The sequence below is a fragment of the Acinonyx jubatus genome, chromosome C1, assembly GCF_027475565.1.
Source record: "Acinonyx jubatus isolate Ajub_Pintada_27869175 chromosome C1, VMU_Ajub_asm_v1.0, whole genome shotgun sequence".
NCBI classification, from domain to species: Eukaryota; Metazoa; Chordata; class Mammalia; order Carnivora; family Felidae; genus Acinonyx; species Acinonyx jubatus.
This window is the reverse complement of record NC_069381.1, coordinates 79,754,072-79,771,232: the sequence shown is the minus strand read 5'-3', so window position 1 is coordinate 79,771,232 and position 17,161 is coordinate 79,754,072. Positions and strand designations below refer to the sequence as shown.

At 41.5% G+C, this 17,161-nt stretch overlaps 1 protein-coding gene across 10 annotated transcripts in view; it reads right to left on the bottom strand.

The window, feature by feature from the left end:
- Positions 1-16,804, bottom strand: part of RWDD3 (RWD domain containing 3) — a 90,988-nt gene extending 74,184 nt beyond the window's left edge. For 7 of the 10 annotated variants that reach the window (XR_003419993.2, XR_003419992.2, XR_003419995.2 and 4 more), the window contains exon 1: positions 4,000-4,130. Coding sequence is in view for 4 of the 10 variants with exons in the window: in XM_027058535.2 (XP_026914336.1) it covers positions 4,000-4,084 (85 nt within the window). In the remaining 6 variants the exon portion in view is untranslated. Of the gene's footprint in view, positions 1-3,999; positions 5,615-15,865 lie in introns of those variants that run through there. The other 3 variants (XR_008295055.1, XM_015064452.3, XM_027058533.2) reach the window with 3 other exon arrangements.
- Positions 16,805-17,161: the final 357 nt, after the last annotated feature.

Below are 17,161 nucleotides of genomic sequence, written 5' to 3'. Positions count from 1 at the left end.
CTTCCCAAAACTCTAGAAGTATGCATATTACCCCTCCATTTCATATCTGCCTTGGTTTGTACATGCAACTAAACTGGGTGTCTCTTAAGTCAGAATTTTTCATGTAACCACATGTACTGTCAATCTGATTTTTTTCGTTAAAAAAAGAGATTCAAAAAACAAAGTTGTCTCTATCTGCTTTAAGATTATTAACAGCTTAGAAACAGCGATTAACAGAAAAATAATCCTGCTCTAAATCTAATGCTAAGCTCTGCCATTCCCTGGCCTCAAAAAACTCATTATTAAGTTTAACTCACAAATTCATCATTGTCAATAAACACCTATGCCCTAGAAAACTTATGCTTGCCCTAGAAAACCAAAATTTTCCTAAGTCCCAAAACGATTTTAATCTAAAGACCCCACCAAAACATGTAGGTCTTGCCTCTGGTTGAGAATTAACAAATTCCCTAGTCTTTTTTTTTTTTTTAAATAAGTCATTCTGCCTTATAATAAGTGTTATCAATTTCATAAGTAAAACACAAACTAAAATAGGTTTCACACTTTATTCTTCCTTACAAATACATGAAAGAAATTATATACCTAACCACACTCCAAACAACAGAAATTCAAACTAGAAAAACTGAACACGAAATTCCACAGCAATGTTACTTTTAAGGCTTTCCCCTACTTCATAGTCACATAAGAGAAACTTAATAAATGCTGTCCAATAACAGAAGACATCGGAAAGTGTAAACACTCTAACAGAAGTTCTTCAAGATTCATTTAGACTCATTAAGAAACCATATACAACTGGCTTTCCTTATACTTGCTTTTTATTTTTCAATTTTTAAATATCCTCAGAGTAAGACTTTGTTCAGAAAACCGATAAGAGGCCCCCAGTATCCTCTGATACTTCACTGCACAGGGTTTTCTTTCCTCTTGCTCCCAGGCAGCTCACCACAAGCATGCGTCCCCCTTGTGCTTGTTTTTATGTTACAGCTGGGTTTTTAGGTGTTTAAAATGTGGTTAGAGAAAAAAGGAAAAAGGGAAACTAAAAATAAGGGAAGCTAAAAGTGGCAATCCCATCCTTTAGAAGTAAAGTTCAAGGCTGAATTGGTTTTACAGAGGTGAGTCAGTACTGACAAACAGCAGGAAACAGAGCTGAGCAGATTTAGAGGGGTCAGTGGGTGACAGTCATGATTCATTTTGCAAGAGGGCCCAATCCAATCTGAACATGAGTGTTAGCAGAATACAAAAATTCACTCTGAAGCTACCGTGCAAGCATATTATATGCTATTGAGTCTTACATACCTCCCATTTTACAACTTTTTGATCCGCAAGATAATTTCTAGAAATACAACTTCACATATAATGAGCACCGACTACAGCAATACAATCTGTGACCCTCAAGTATCTCATCAGGAAAATGAGGATTTATAACAGTATCACTCTCCTCTGATCGGTGTGCACGCATATACATGCACAACACTCCCCTTCAGAATCGTTCTGAACAAAAGTTGGGTCATACCCATCTCTTTTCTCTGGGTGCTCATTATTGCTCTTTCACAAGTGTTATCCTTGCTAAGAATTATCTTCCTCACGCAGCAGCCCCATTACTATCAAGGAGTATGATACAGTGCAAGGGTCCATACATTCTGGTGCCAGGTGGCTACTTAACCAGCCTGAGCATCTGTGAACCTCTCGATGCACTTGAAGTATCAAGTACATGGTAGGTGACTCCATTAAATCTGGCACCTGGCCCGACTGCACTGTACAGGGAAGGGCAGAATATTCCTGATTTGGTCTACCCACAGCCCTGCCTAGTAGACAGGAGTGTGAGGGTTTACATAATTCGTACCCGTAAGGGAACAGTTATACCTGATGCCTCTTACTATAAGCTTACTATAACCTTTGTAAAGAGGCCATGTGCTTAACTTCCCTGAAATTCCCAGCACAAATTAGGCCAACTTAACTGATTCCAGTGATTCAGCCTCTTCAATCTCAAGGCCTTTTAGTTGACCCTCGGGTTGACAGCCTAACCCTTCCTGGGCTACCTCATACAGGAAGTACAATCCCACCCACAATGTCCCATGATGTTCTCCTGATTCCAGTGGCAAACAAGAAGCAGCATATTTGTGGGGAGGCCAGAAAGGAAGTGATGGTGTTAAGAATATTCTGGTATCAAGCTTATATCCTCCAACCCAAGCTAACAGTGACTATGAGAATGGCAGCCAGCAGCTCAGTGTATGTTTATTGTGGTCTGTTAAAGAAGTCCTTACCTTACCCTGAATTCCCAGTTGTGAACATCAAACATCCCTATTTGAGTCACTGAATTGTTCTATTCTCCAACGAACCTTTCAGCAACAAACTGTCCTAAGTTGTTACACTGAATTCTTTTATAATTCAATTACTTATTGATGCCAGAACACTGAATTAAATTAATTAGGAGGCATGGTTTGAAAGTCATGCTCAATTTAACAGCAGATAAAGGGCCCACAGTGTTCTCACTATTAAGAAACTGCTTTCTTTCTATGCTGACTTTTTTGGGTTTTCTCTGACCTGTCGGCAGCGTCTTACGCTCAGCCCACTACCATTTCATCCTCTTGGAGGTGTGATGGGAAACCATATGTTCATTTTTCCAGGCTATTCCCAGCTGAGTCATAATGAAGGAACTTAGGAAAACTGATGATCTCTCAAATAGCCTGCCTCAGACAGAAGTAATTACCAATAAAAAGAGACATGGAGACAGTAAGATGATGAGAAATTATGAAGGCTATCCAATAAGAAATGGGATGACAAGAAAACACTACAAGTAAATTCCTTCATATGGATTATAAAGCTCCGTTATCCGAATTGCTTCACAGTGTCTGGAACAGAGCAGTGGTCACACGAACACAGGTGACGCAAGGAAGAATAAACGAAAAGGCCCAGCTCTGGCTTCCTGTGTGAAGAGGCCACCAGACGATACCAGGAAACCTTAGTCCTAGATGGCTTTCTCACAACACCCAGACCATTTTTAGACTACCTACTTAAAGGTCAACCAAGTTATGGCCACAAAGGCAATTTTAATAGCTGCTGAAACATAACAGAAGGCTGAATCCCATGCCAAAAAATGTACATAATGTATTTAAAACCTAAATGAAAACTGAAAATTATCTGCGTCACTGCACTTTTTCATAATCTGCAGTTTTGGTTTTTACTTAACAGAAGTCACAGACAGGGACAGAATTAGCTTTAACTTATCATCAAAAAATAGCCAAAAGAACCTTTCTAGACTGTAAGCTCCTAGAGGGCACAGGCGGTGTCTTTGAAACCTTGTCAGTGTTTACAGGGAATAAGCACACGTGAGCTGATGGTTCGAGTCCCCAAGAGCAACAGACAGCCACCTTTCAGTGGACTAGAAAAAAGCAAAAAAGCAATCAACTTGGAAACATGACCGAGAAAACGTTTGGATAGAGCACTGGGCGAATTCAAAAATTCATTTCACATTTACTGACTACCGTATGCCTGGCACTGTCCTGGGGCCGTGGAGTTTTGTGATTACGTAACACACAGGGTGCCTGCCATCCCATAAGCTGGGACACTGAATGCCCAGATGGAGTTAAAACCATGGCGAATGCCCTGAAGGAAATAATGCAGAGCTTACAAAGCACAAAATGCAATTTGGGGCGGCTGGGTTTAAGCAGAGGGTGTCAGGGTAGGCCTCTTTCCAAGGTGAGATCTAAAGTTGATACGGGCGGCCGGGGAAGCGCGGGGGAGCGCGCTCCGGGAGCAGGGCCCGGCGCTCGGCCGGTGCCAGTGGGGCGGGGCGGGCCAGCGAGCTCTTCGCGCCACTGTTCACGTCGGTGGGGGGGGGCGGTGCTCCTCACTCTCCCGCCAGCTCCCACACATCTCCGGTCCCGAGGCGGGTCGTTCCGTCCTTCAACTAGCCGGGTCCCCCAGGGCGGGCCCCGGGGCAGGGAGCCCAGTCGCGGTGGTGGGGAGGAAGGGCGCCCGGCCCCTCCGGCGCGGGGTAGTCACCTGAGTGGCTCAGCACTTCCCACTCGCCGGGCCCGCAGAAAATCGCGGCCAGAGCCGAGAGCTCTTCCCGCGCCGACTCCGCCATGGCCACCCCGCCGCCGCTACCGCCGCCGCCGCCCCTCCCCTTCCGCCGCCGCCGCTGTCCCTCCCTCCATCGGCCCCGAGCGGTGCGGCTGGGCAGCCACTGGGGGGCGCCCCGCGCCTCTCCCGCGCGCTGGACCGCGAGGGGACGGCGGAGGTAGGAGTCCCTCCCACAAGCTCCTGCTGGTTGACTCCCGACGCGAGGCTCGGTCGTTCTGGGCGTACTTTTCCCGGAGGCCTGCGGCGATCGTGCAGCTCACCAATTGCTTTCCTGACAGAGGGAGGAGGCCTCCCGGCAAAGCCCAAGATCCCCTGGCTTTAGCCCAGGCTAAAGCTTTGAACGCCCACCAATCCCTCCCAGACTTGGCCTTAGGCTGCCTGGGTAGAGAACAGTCTGGGCGAAAGGAACTTTGGCGATTAGGGAGACAAAAATAAGCAGGAAAGTGACCAGCGGGGAGGTGAGCCCTCGTCCGGCTCAGAATTGAAGTAGGTGTTGGGGACATGAGAGGTAACAGAGCAGGTGAGACTCTGTCCGATGAAGCTTGCAGTGACCCTGGCAGCGTGGGACTCCCGGAAAAGGCCCCGGGGCAGTAACAACCCCAGATGCTGAGCTGTAACTGGCGCTGGGACTCTGGAACAGGGCTGGATTCCTGGGACCTCTTTCTCTCAACGCGGCAAAAGCAGAGGGCTGGACCTGCCGGTCCTGCCATTCTACGGATGTTACTGGGGTGGTCCTGGATAGGCCTCTTAACGTCTTCACCTTCCCCATTTGTCTCCTGCCTTTACAGGGGATAGCCCAGACTCCTTGGTCTTTGGGGTACAATCAAGTGTGTAAATGTAGCAATCGCTGGCTTTTCAGTATTATTCATTTTGTGATATTCGATGCTTACAAAACATGTGACTCTTAAAGCTTAATAATGTAATGATCATCCTTGAATCCAGCACCTCAGTTTAAGAATTTGAGCAATACCAATAGGCTTTTAGAATTATCAATCTCTTTTGTTCCAGTTTTGATTTAGTGAACAAGAAGATTACAGTGATCCTCTGTGATAGTTCTATCAGTCAGCATGTTTGGTTTGTCCTTTTGTTTTTCCAAATAACAATTTAAAATTTTGCAACGCCAAGAAGTAGCTGGTCTAGCTCTTGGAAGTTCCACAATTTTTGTTTGTATCAGAAATAACATTTTGTAAGATAAATCAGAGAATTTAGATGGCTACACAGTGACTCCTGTCACTGACCTACAGAAGTCACAACAAAAGGGACTGGTTTTAAGATTCTGAATCCATGTTACCATCCTCAACATCATTACCACTGTTGCTAAAGAGTGATTTTAAAAAGGAAAGATGCTGACTTCCAAAAACAGAAAGGAAATCTAACCAGATAGACTGCGGGAGAAATGCATTTCACAGGATGCCCTGCCATGGGATTTCCATGACCCCAAGTAATTAAGAGCACTGCCATGCATAGTTGGAAAGACAAAGATTTATTTAAACTCACAATTATCTCTGAGGTGGCCAATTTGTTTAATAATAATTCTTTAAATTTCTGGGGGCGCCTGGGTGGCGCAGTCGGTTAAGCGTCCGACTTCAGCCAGGTCACATCTCGCGGTCTGTGAGTTCGAGCCCCGCGTCAGGCTCTGGGCTGATGGCTCAGAGCCTGGAGCCTGTTTCCGATTCTGTGTCTCCCTCTCTCTCTGCCCCTCCCCGTTCATGCTCTGTCTCTCTCTGTCCCAAAAATAAATAAAAAACGTTGAAAAAAAAATTTAAAATAAATTTCTTTGAGTTATTTCCAAAATAGCAGCAGTCCAGTAGGTTCATAACTAGTTTCTAAGGAGTTTGGTGAACAAAAGAATAAATTGTTAATTTAAAATATTACTAAGTTATTTAATTTTAAAGTCTAATGTCAGTATTAAAATACAAATATTAGTTATTTGACTTATTAAAAGTGGTCTATAAAAAAATCAAATAGTTCGTATCTTTTTTTTTAATTTCCCAAATTCAACGTAAGTGATATGAGTGAAGTAATGTGAACAGCAAGACTCCAGTTGTCAGAAATATTAGGAGACAATCAGGAAGGCTGCTGTCAGCTAGGATTCCATGAAATTTATGTAAGAGTACATCAATCTATTCAAAATTTTCTTGTCAATAGGTTTCTTCTTTGCTCTTCCTTTCTCTGTTGATTTCTTAACCTGCTTTTCATCCTCCATTTAGCATGTTTAAATAAAAAAGAAGTCGATGTGAATGTCTTTTAAATTGACACTATCCTAAGGCCCTGAAATCCCATGAATAAGTTTCTACTCTCTGACATTTGGAAGTAATCATCACAGAGAAAGTATAATGTCAGCTTGATATTTCTCACACTATGAAAATATCAGCTACATGTCAAATATCTAAAGCCTACCTTAATGTAATAAATTTTCTTGTATTCACAGGCTACTGAAAATTCTAAATATTTAAATGTGGAATGAATGTCTAGACATGTGGATGAATGTCTAGTTAGATCACTGTCTCTTTCTCTGCCTCTCTCTCTGCCACTTCCTCTCCCTCAAACAGTGTATGGGTGGCTAGAATATTATTTATACATACAACTTTTCTAAATAGTTGTTTTCCCAAGACCATAAGGGGGAGAAGTTTTCAATCTTTCATCTCCAGTTAAAACCACTAGCCCAGGAGATAGTTCCTTTAACTTCTCTTGGAAAACACTTCTATTCACTTTATCGTGAGTAGTGTGTAGATCTAAATACTCTGTATCTGAAATTTTAAGTCAAACCCCACTTGGGCATAGAAGTGGAACACACAATTTTAAGAGTATTAGGAGAGGGGCGCCTGGGCGGTTCAGTCAGTTGAACGTCCAACTTCGGCCCAAGTCATGATCTTGTGGTTTGTGAGTTTGAGCTTTGCATCCGTCCCTCTGCTGTCCTTGTGGAATCTGCCTTGGATCCTGTCTCCCTCTCTCTCTCTGCCTCTCCCCACCTCTCAAAAATAAACATTAAAAAAAAAAAGAGTATTAGGAAAGGTTGGTTAAACGTTAGTATCATGTCAAAAAAGCTAAATACTGGAGTAATGAGACGTGGTAAGGAAAATGATCATAACTATAAGACAAGTAAAAATGCTTTTAAGAACCACCCAGAGGATTGTACACTTGAAACTAATATAACACTGTTAAGAACTAACTGGAATTAAAATAAAAACTTAAAGAGAGAGAGAGAGAGAGAGAGAGAGAGAGAGAGAGAAACACTTAAAGAACAAAAGAGGCATTAAATGCCAACATGCTAAATGAACCTGAACTTCAGTTAAGTTGTGCTACTGGTTTTGTCTAAAGAATTTCTGTATTTTTCTGTATTTACTTATTTCACAAAACGTTCTTGGGCACACCTGGACTGTTGACTGGTCTGGCCCTACCAGCTGAGTGTTTTGAAATATAGACGTGAAAGCAACGAACCTTGTTCTCAAAGACTTAAGTCTTCGGTTAGCTGGGTAAACACAATGAGCAACAATTACAGGTTCTTTCACCACTTTTCCATATTGGTGCGAAGTTTAGTATCAATAGGTGAAAGCAATGGGTGTACCTCCCACAAGTTCCCAGAGGAGAAATATGTTTGTAACGCTTGGGAACACCGTAGGTTTCCAAAAGTACACAAAGTCAGTTGTGTTGATTGGTCATAGCTCTTTTCGTTCTGTTACAGTGTGAAAGTCAACAAATTTATTTTTCACCAAGATAACAAAATAAGAGCAAATAAAATCCATGAGAATTTGACCGTGACTCTTATACCATTTTGTGGCAAGATCTGCCTCTGCCATGTCCAGATAATCTGTACTTAACTCCAAAAGATTGGTTACACTCTGCCTATGAAAAACACGCTTGATTCTTATGCATGAGTGATAGCAAAACAGTTCCAGCTTGCTTTGTGGGAAAACATCCACATGGCCCACGTCCACAATGCCTTATCAATTTATAAAAACAAGTCTTCAGTACCATTAGGGTTTTAGAATTTGTATAGTTAAAATAACATCCAATACTTAACTTTGGCAATTACTGTAACTGGATTCCTCTTATTAATTATATTTTCTCACATTGTACTACAATGTAGCCAGTTTTTATTATGAGGAAAAGGGGGGGGTTAGTTTGGAGACTATGTGACTTTTTAAAAATCATATAAAGGGACTATAAATGACTCATAAAGGGACTATAAATGAGGAAACTCTGCCATTTTGGCAAAATAGATTCTCTGTGGTTGAAAATTGAAAGAGGGAGGTAGATCAAAGAACCACATCTATGGGAAAATTAGACCTGAATTTCCTTTTTTTTAAAAGTGGGGGACCTATAGGCAAAAGATGTATTAGATACAGAGAGAGGGAGGGAACAAGGGAATGAGGGAGAAAAAGAGGAGTGGAGGAGGAGCAAAGAGCTGGGAAATAGGAACACTTCAGAAGATGATACAGAAAGGATGATTTTTTATGAGGTAAAGAAGAACATGAGTTAAAATTTGGCTTTATTTCTAAAAGAAGAATATTGCTTCATCTGCTTTTTAAGCAACAGAGAGACCTGAAAACTTCATTTGGAAATAATATGCGATCTGAGATTTGCTTCAAAATAATGTAGGAAGATGGGGAGAAGCTAGAGTGTGGATGTGGCTGAGTTGACCATAGATTAATAATTGGTGAGGCAGAGTTTTGGTGCAGAAGGATTCGGTATTTTATTCTGTCTACTCTCGTGTATTTTATATTCTCTACAATAACAGTTAATTTCTAAAATGTATTCAATAGAAAATACGTCAGATATTTGAGTTTTGCATACTGCTCATAAGGAAAAAAAGAACAGAAAAGAAAGGGAGGAAATGGGAGGGAAGGGAAAAGAAAAGAAGATAACAGGTTCTAAAGTTCATACATGTGTTCACATACATGTGTTCAACAAATGTGTGGCTTAGGATTCATTCCTAAGAAAAAGCATAAAACCTGAAACTTCAGTGCCCTTAATAAGAGACAAGTGGTTTTGTCTTAAAGGTTCAAGAGGAGGGAGGCAGGCAGCGCTGGGGTACCCCACAGCGTAGGGACCTACTGTCTTTCCCTTCGGTGGCCCTACCCTGCACAGCTTTGATCCCCTGTGCATGCCGTGCTGTGCTGCAGGGCAGCCATCGGAACTCCAAGCACCAAGTCTATATCTGGGCAGGAGAATAGGATTCTGTCCAATCTATTTGACTAGAATCTAGTTCCATGACCACTCCCAGCAAAAAGAGAGGTTGGAAAATGTCATTTTTACTGAGAGGCCATGTATCAGGCGAAAAGTAGAGGAAGAAATGAACCATTATTATTATTATTCCTTCCTTATTATGGAGAAAGGGAAAATATTGGGAGGCAGCTGGCAGTCCCCACCACATCAAGTGGAGTTTTAGTCAAGAGATTAAGTCATCACACACATAATTTACCCTTTTTCCGTCCCTTGACCGCGACCACCCCTCACTGTCTGTCTCATTGTCTCGTTTTATTTTTCCCATAACATTTACCATTATATGAAATCAACTTGTTTATTTGTTTACATGTGTCTCGTGGTTGCTCCACAGAAAACAGGATCGGTGCCCCACCAGCACCACCAAAGTGGTTCAGATATACAAAGTGATGAGGACACACATGCACCAGGAGGGTCTGAAAGGGTTTATTGCTCACATGCTGAGGCTTTCTGGGAAGAGCAGGGCAATTCAAAATGGCCTAACTGAAGGCAGGGACAAATGGCTCTGCTGTTCACTGTGGTTAGGGGGTGGGTCTGGGGTTAGAATTCTCCTGTGCCTCCCTGGGGTTTCTGTGGCCTGAACAAGGGAGGGAGTGCCCAGACTTTCTTACCCACTTGTCTGGAGGTGGAACAGAAGAGAAAAGGGAGGGCTAGGGCTTGAAAGCTGTCAGCAGCCAGACATCAAAAACAGAGTCCGACCCTCTGATTGTCTGTCTCCATGAGAATTTTGATTTCCATGAAGCTCGGGGCCTTATCAGTCTTGTTCACCTCTGTACCCTCCATGCCTAAAAGAATGCCTAGCAAATTAGGAATTCAGTGAGTATTCGTGATACAAATAAGCTCACTGCAAAGTGTATAAACTCTTTATACAATTTCTTACTCAACAGAGTTATGGAGCACCTACTATATGCTAGTGACTTTAGGAGCTCTCAGGCATTCCCTGACTGAATAAGACACAGTCACTGTCCTCCAGAAGCTCCAAATGCAGTTTGGGAGAGGCACCAACCTTTCCTGGGACCAGGCGATAAGCGTCCTGCCAGGTAAACTGAGAGCTTTCAGAGAAGTCCGAGGAGTCCTGGTTTGGCCATCATGTTAGACATTCTCCAACATAGGCTACAAGGAGGAAAGTTGGAGTACAAAATGGCTGGAAGATAAAACTTTACTTTCATTCAGTAAGCATTTATTGAGCTCATTACGATGTGCCTAGTATTATGCCAGGTCCCACGGAAATGGTTTTTGACACAGACCTCTCAGAAGTTGTAGTGGAGTACAGGTGATAGGTTTTGAGGGGTAAGTCATTTGGTAATCTGCAGTCTGTTGAAATCATGGGAGTAGGTGAGATTCTCTGCCTGCATCTCAAGAATTTCATAATGACAGTGATGTATTTCCCAGCAATTGGAACAGAGAAGCATTGGTTTGCTAGTGTTTCTAACACAATCTGGATCAAGACAATAGTCCCTTTGTGGTAGGGTTTCTGTATTTCCCTACTGTTTTCACTTTTCTGTTTTGTTCTATTTTCTATGGAGAGACAAATCAAGTCAAGAAAGCAGGAAAAAAAAATTCCTTTGTAGCACCTTTATCACTTGGAAGGGACCCTTTTAAGGGTCTCCCTTAGAAATACACAAACGATCTTAGAGTAGGAAGGTTGAGCTGGAATACTTGGTCTATTGTTTCAGATAAAAATCCTGCTCTATTTATGTGATTCTCATTGCTGTTTGAAACCTTAATTGGCCAGTAATTTCTTCACTGATAGCTTCTTTAGTTTTAAAAGGAACTTTATACTTTAAGGAGAAGCATAGCCAGGGTTCCTACTATTGGGATCATATTACCAAATACTTCGTCCTGTCTCCTCTCTCTTTCTCATAAGATACTTTCCCACCTCTTTGCCTGGTAAATTCTTACTCATTCTTTACATCTGAATTGCACCCCTCCCTCTGAGTCTGAGTTGAGGGCCCACCACTTACCGTATTTACACACTTGCGAGACTGCATTGTAATTGTTCACGTGTCTGTAACTCCAGTAGAGAATGACTTTCATGAGATGAGTAATAGACACTGTGCTTGTCCTAGCTCTCTGGACAGTGATTAACTCTTTGCTGGGTGGACAACTTATGAGCCCTGACTCTGTCCAAAATTGTCTTTGGTTCTGGTCTGGCTATTCTATCTTTGGTTGTATCTCCAACATTGGCACAGTGGCTGGCATTAAAAGGCATGCAATATTTGTGGAATAAACCAAGAATGAGTGAACCCAGAGTTAGAGTGTCAAAGTAAATAGACTGTAGTTCATTTTTTCTTATTCTACTCCGATTTCCACCAGATTTTATTAGCCCTTGAACATGTAAATACACATCAACAATTAGGCAAGCAGATTATTACCTGTGTCTTTACTGGGATCACATTCAGAGTGATGAGGTAACGGGCAATAAAGAGTGGATTATTCCTACTAATACCCAACAGTTTCATACAGGAAAGTGAATGGGAGAAGTATATTATCACCTTTATAGTAATTCTATGTTTGAGTAATAGTTTCCCACAGTTGCCACTTCACTTTATCATATGCAAAGAAAAAATAAATTTTAAAGTAATTATCACAGCTAATGTACAATATAAAGCTTTGAGACTGCTGGGCTGTCTGGAATTCATAGGGTAGGTAAAACTATATAGTGTTTATGTCCTGAACTGAAATGGGACACTACATGGTACCTGATCCAGCCTGGCTAAAAATATATCATATTTCCACCTGTGTGTGTGACTAGGGTATGTATTTTACTTACTACTCAGTTAATATTAATCATTTAAAAAATAACAAAGTCACTTGAAGACAGGCTAGTTGTATATAACAACATAGATGTAGTAATTAAAATTAAGTTACTAAACAGATTTTTTACCCTATAACTCATGATCACTTAAGAAGTTTCTTTTTTTCTTTTCTTTTCTTTCTTTCTCTTTCTTTCTTTCTTTCTTTCTTTCTTTCTTTCTTTCTTTCTTTCCTTTCCTTTCCTTTCCTTTCCTTCCTTCCTTCCTTCTTTCTTTTCTTTTCTTTTCTTTTCTTTTCTTTTCTTTTCTTTTCTTTTCTTTTCTTTTCTTTTCTTTTCTTTTTCAACAATATTTTGTTGACCATGATTTTGTTGACCGTGATGGTTTTGTTGACCATGAGTTAAGTTAAAAGACCATGTTACGTTGAAGGGGACCAGAGCTAATGATTGGGGAGGGGCCCAGGGAACTTTTCTGTCATAATAGAAATGTTCTCTTTTTTTTCTTTTTCTTTTTTAAGTTTATTTATTTATTTTGAGAGAGACAGAAACAGCACAAGTGGAGGAGGGGCAGAGAGAGGAAGAGAGAGAGAATCCCAAGCAGCGCAGCACCCAATATGGGGCTCAAACCCACAAAGCTGCGAGATCATGACCCGAGCTGAAACCAAGAGTAGGACGCCCAACCAACCGAGCCACCCAGGTGCCCCAGAAATGTTCTATTTCTTGATTGGGGTGCTGGTTACATGAGTTTATGCCTTTTAACTGTACCTTTTTAGACCTATGCATTTTATTTTATATATAGTATATCTCAGTTAAAAAAAAAAAAAGAGTACTGGGGGAAGAAGACAGGTTAGTAAATTCATAATACTTTTATAAGATTCTTTTTTTTTCCTGAGTTTGAGCTGAGTAGGCCCTCAACTTGAAAACCGAACGAAGTTGTTCTTTTAAAAATCTTTAAGCCTTGCTGCTGCTTGATCTTTATAAGAACAAATCATGACAAGAAAAAGCTGCAGGTTTCGAGTGTCTTCAAATGGCACCAGCTTGTCTCCATGAGTAGGATGCTAATAGAACTGAAGAAAACCATTCCTGCACTTGGGGCAAGTTGTTCTTAGCCTAAAATTCAGCCTATCATTCCCTGTTGGTGCACAAAAAAGAAAATGTGATTGATGAAAGTACCCTTCATTTTATATGGACTAAAGAGGAATTATTCAAATATTTTTTAATGTGCTGAGCAAGCTCACTATTTCAAATAATTTTATAGAGACATTTTTTTCTAAGTGAGGGACCTGTAATGACATGGGCTATCTACCATTTGTACCTCAATTCTTAGATGCACACATTTTTCACATTTTAACAACTCTGAAGATGAGAATTTTAATACCACTGATGGCACTTTGCATTGGCTATCGGCCAGGCAGCCGACATCGATATGGCTTGCACATGCATTAATTTGGATGTTTTCCTTGACTGATCCCACGATTTCTGACGAGATCATGAAAGCGGCAGTCTCAGAACTTGCAGAATGGCAGGATGGTATTAACAATTTGGGAAAAACTCTAGAACACTAGTGTTAGTGGAAGTGACTTCTTTAAAAGAAATGCATCTCACTGATGCTCTGGATGGAATAAAGGATGATACATGTGGAAAAACACAAGCATGGATGCCTCTGACTTGATATGTTGATTCACAGTCATCAGACACAGAATGTGAAGGAGTTTCAGGAATATTTTAACCGGTTTTTTGCTTATAGTTTCCTTTTTATGTATGCACAATAGTGGTATTTGATAATGTGTCTAAATAGGTCTAAAAAAGCTTTCTCAAGAAGTATGAAGAAAAATTCTAAGTGAGCTGTAGTATAGTTGGCAGCATATCTTATTTTTTAATGGTGCATAAAATAATGGCTTATCTTACAAGTGATGGCATCTTAGATGCCATTAAAGCTGATCTTTGCAACTTTTGTATGTTAGCTTTTCAGCCAGGGAGAGATGAAAGAGCAGGCAGGAAAGAATATTAAATCTATAACAATAATACTATTTATTGAGTAGCTACTATAGGCCAGTGTTACGCTAAGTGCCTTATGTATATCAATACATGTAATTCTCCCCAAAAAGTCTGAGAGAGAGTTATTGCTGAACTGACTTCTGTCTGTTCAGAGCCATTAAATAGGTAAATTTGCAAAGCTGAATTTGAACTTAGTTTTGATTGACCCCCAAAGCTCTTGATCTTTGTATAGTAACTTCTTCGCCTACCTCTCCCCCATAACAGCACTCCAACTAGTCATTTTTTAAAAGTAATCTCTACACCCAGGAGCACCTGGGTGGTTCAGTCGGTTGAGCATCCGACTTCAGCTCAGGTCATGATCTCTCTGTCTGTGAGTTCGAGCCCTGCGTTGGGCTTTGTGCTGACAGCTCAGAGCCTGGAGCCTGCTTCGGATTCTGTGTCTCCCTCTCTCTCTGCCCCTCCCCTGCTCATGCTCTGTCTCTCTCTCTGTGTCAAAAATAAATAAACATTAAAAAAAATTTTTTTTAATAAAAATAATCTCTACACCCAACATGGGGCTCAAACCTACAACCCTGAGATCAAGAGTCACATGCTCTATCAACTGAGCCGGCTAGGAGCCCCAGCACTCCAACTAGTCTTAAGGGTTAACTTGCTTCAAGTTTATGCACTCCTTGCTTGCTTGCACTCCTTGGTCTATAGCGGAACTAACTTCCCTTCCTTGAGATTTGCAGACCACTGGCCTTGAGGAGTGAAGGACCAGACTTTGCCAGAAAATAAGGTCTGACTACATTTGTCTGACGACAGCTGTCATGGCTGCCACCAACTCTGTTCAGGGTCAGGTCAACATACAACTCACTGCCTGGGCACCTGCTTCTCCCGCCAGTAGTCCCCCTCCCTTTTTCCATGCCTTCCCCCTTTAAAACCCTCTGGCTGGGGTGCTTGGGTGGCTTAGTCAGTTAAGCGCCTCCGACTCCTGATTTCAACTCAGGTCATGATCTCATGGTTCAGTTCATGAGTTCAAGCCCCACGTTGGGCTCTGCACTGACAGTGGGGAGCCTGCTTAGGATATTATCTCTCTCTCTCCCCACCCTCGCTCCCTCTCTCCCCTTTCTCAAAAATAAATAAATAAAACTTAAAAAAATAAAAGCCTTCTGTCTTCCCTCAGACTGGGAATATTGTCTTGGTAACGTAAGTCCACTGTCTTCTCAAGTTGCCAGCTTCCTGAATAAAACAATCTTTCCTTTTCCATCATCACTTCTCTCTCAAGTATTGATTTTGGAACCACAAGCACCCAAACCTGAGTTCAGAACCAGTTCTCTGTTCAGTTTGTAATTGTAGAGTAACACCTCTACTCCACCATTCCCAGAAGTTCCAAGTGGAAGCTTAAAGAAGAGAGAGAGAGAATGAGAGTCTAGCAGCATTCAGTTCTGTTCAGGCTGTTCTTGAAAACAACTTTATCTTGATTTGGCAATGCAGCTCTTCTTCGATTGTGTAAGATACCCCAGAATCCTAACATCCTTAACACCCTTTCTTTGCCTTAGCGGGTTCTTTTTGGGATTGTATCCCCTGCAACAGAAAGCACACTACTGTAACAATTCAGTTTTAATACATTTACACATTTTACTAGTGATAATAAAATATTCCTTCTAACACACCTTCAACCCAAAGTCTGAGCCTTACCGACTTACTTGAGCCCGCATAGTAATGTTCCGGTTACAGCCTGAGCCCCCAGAAGCACTGATTCTTATTGGACTTAAACTAGAGTAGCGCTCCCTTATCTGTTTTGCTTCCCGCAGTTTCACTTACTTGGGTCAACCGCTGTGGACAAGCGATGATCCTCCTTCTGACGAATCATCAGGAGGTCAGTAGTCACCCCATCACCCATCTAGGTCACTCATCTCACCGCATGTCCTCACGCAGGCATCTGGTCATCTCACATCATCACAGGAAGGGTGAGTCCCACACAGCAAGGTATTTTGAGGGAGAGAGACCACATTCACATAACTTTTATTACAGTTATAGCATTATAATTGTTCTAGCATTATTGGCTTGTTAAATTTTTTTAATGTTTATTTATTTTTGAGAGAGAGAGAGAGAGTGTGTGTGTGTGTGTGTGTGAGAGAGAGAGAGAGAGAGAGAGAGAGAGAGAGCTGGGGAGGGGCAGAGAGAGAGGGAGACACAGAATCTAAAGCAGGCTCCAGGCTCTGAGCTGTGATCACAGAGCCTGACTCAGGGCTCAAACTCAAGCACCGTGAGATCATGACTTGAGCTGAAGTCAAAAGCTTAACTAACTGAGCCACTCAGGTGCCCCATATCATTATTGTTTTTAGTCTCTTCTTGTACCTAATTTATAAATTAATTTTTTTAATTTTATTCTTTATTTTTAAAATTTACATCCAAATTAGTTAGCATATAGTGCAACAATGATTTCAGGAGTGGATTCCTTAGTTCCCCTTACCCATTTAGCCCATCCCCCCTCCCCAACCCCTCCAGTAACCCTCAGTTTATTCTCCATATTTATGAGTCTCTTCTGTTTTGTCCCCCTCCCTGTTTTTATATTATTTTTGTTTCCCTTCCCTTATGTTCATCTATTTTGTCTCTTAAAGTCCTCATATGAGTGAAGTCATATGATTTTTGTCTTTCTCTGACTAATTTCACTTAGCATAATACCCTCCAGTTCCATCCACGTAGTTGCAAATGGTAAGATTTCATTCTTTTTGATTGCTGACTAATAGTCCACTGTATGTATATATATATATATATACACCACATCTTCTTTATCCATTCATCCATCGATGGACATTTGGGGTCTTTCCATACTTTGGCTATTATTGGTAGTGCTGCTATAAACATAGGGGTGCATGTGTCCCTTCAAAACAGCACACCTGTATCCCATGGATAAATGCCTAGTAGTGCAATTGCTGGGCCTAAATTAAATTTTATCATAGAAATGCCTGTGTGGGAAAAAACATGGTATATACAGGGTTCAGTGTTACCCACGTTTTCAGGTGTCTGCCCGCAGATAATGGGGGACCTCTGTATGCCCTAATCAGCACAGCGAGGGGTGGAGGAGGGAGCAGGGAAATCCAGCTCAAAGAACAC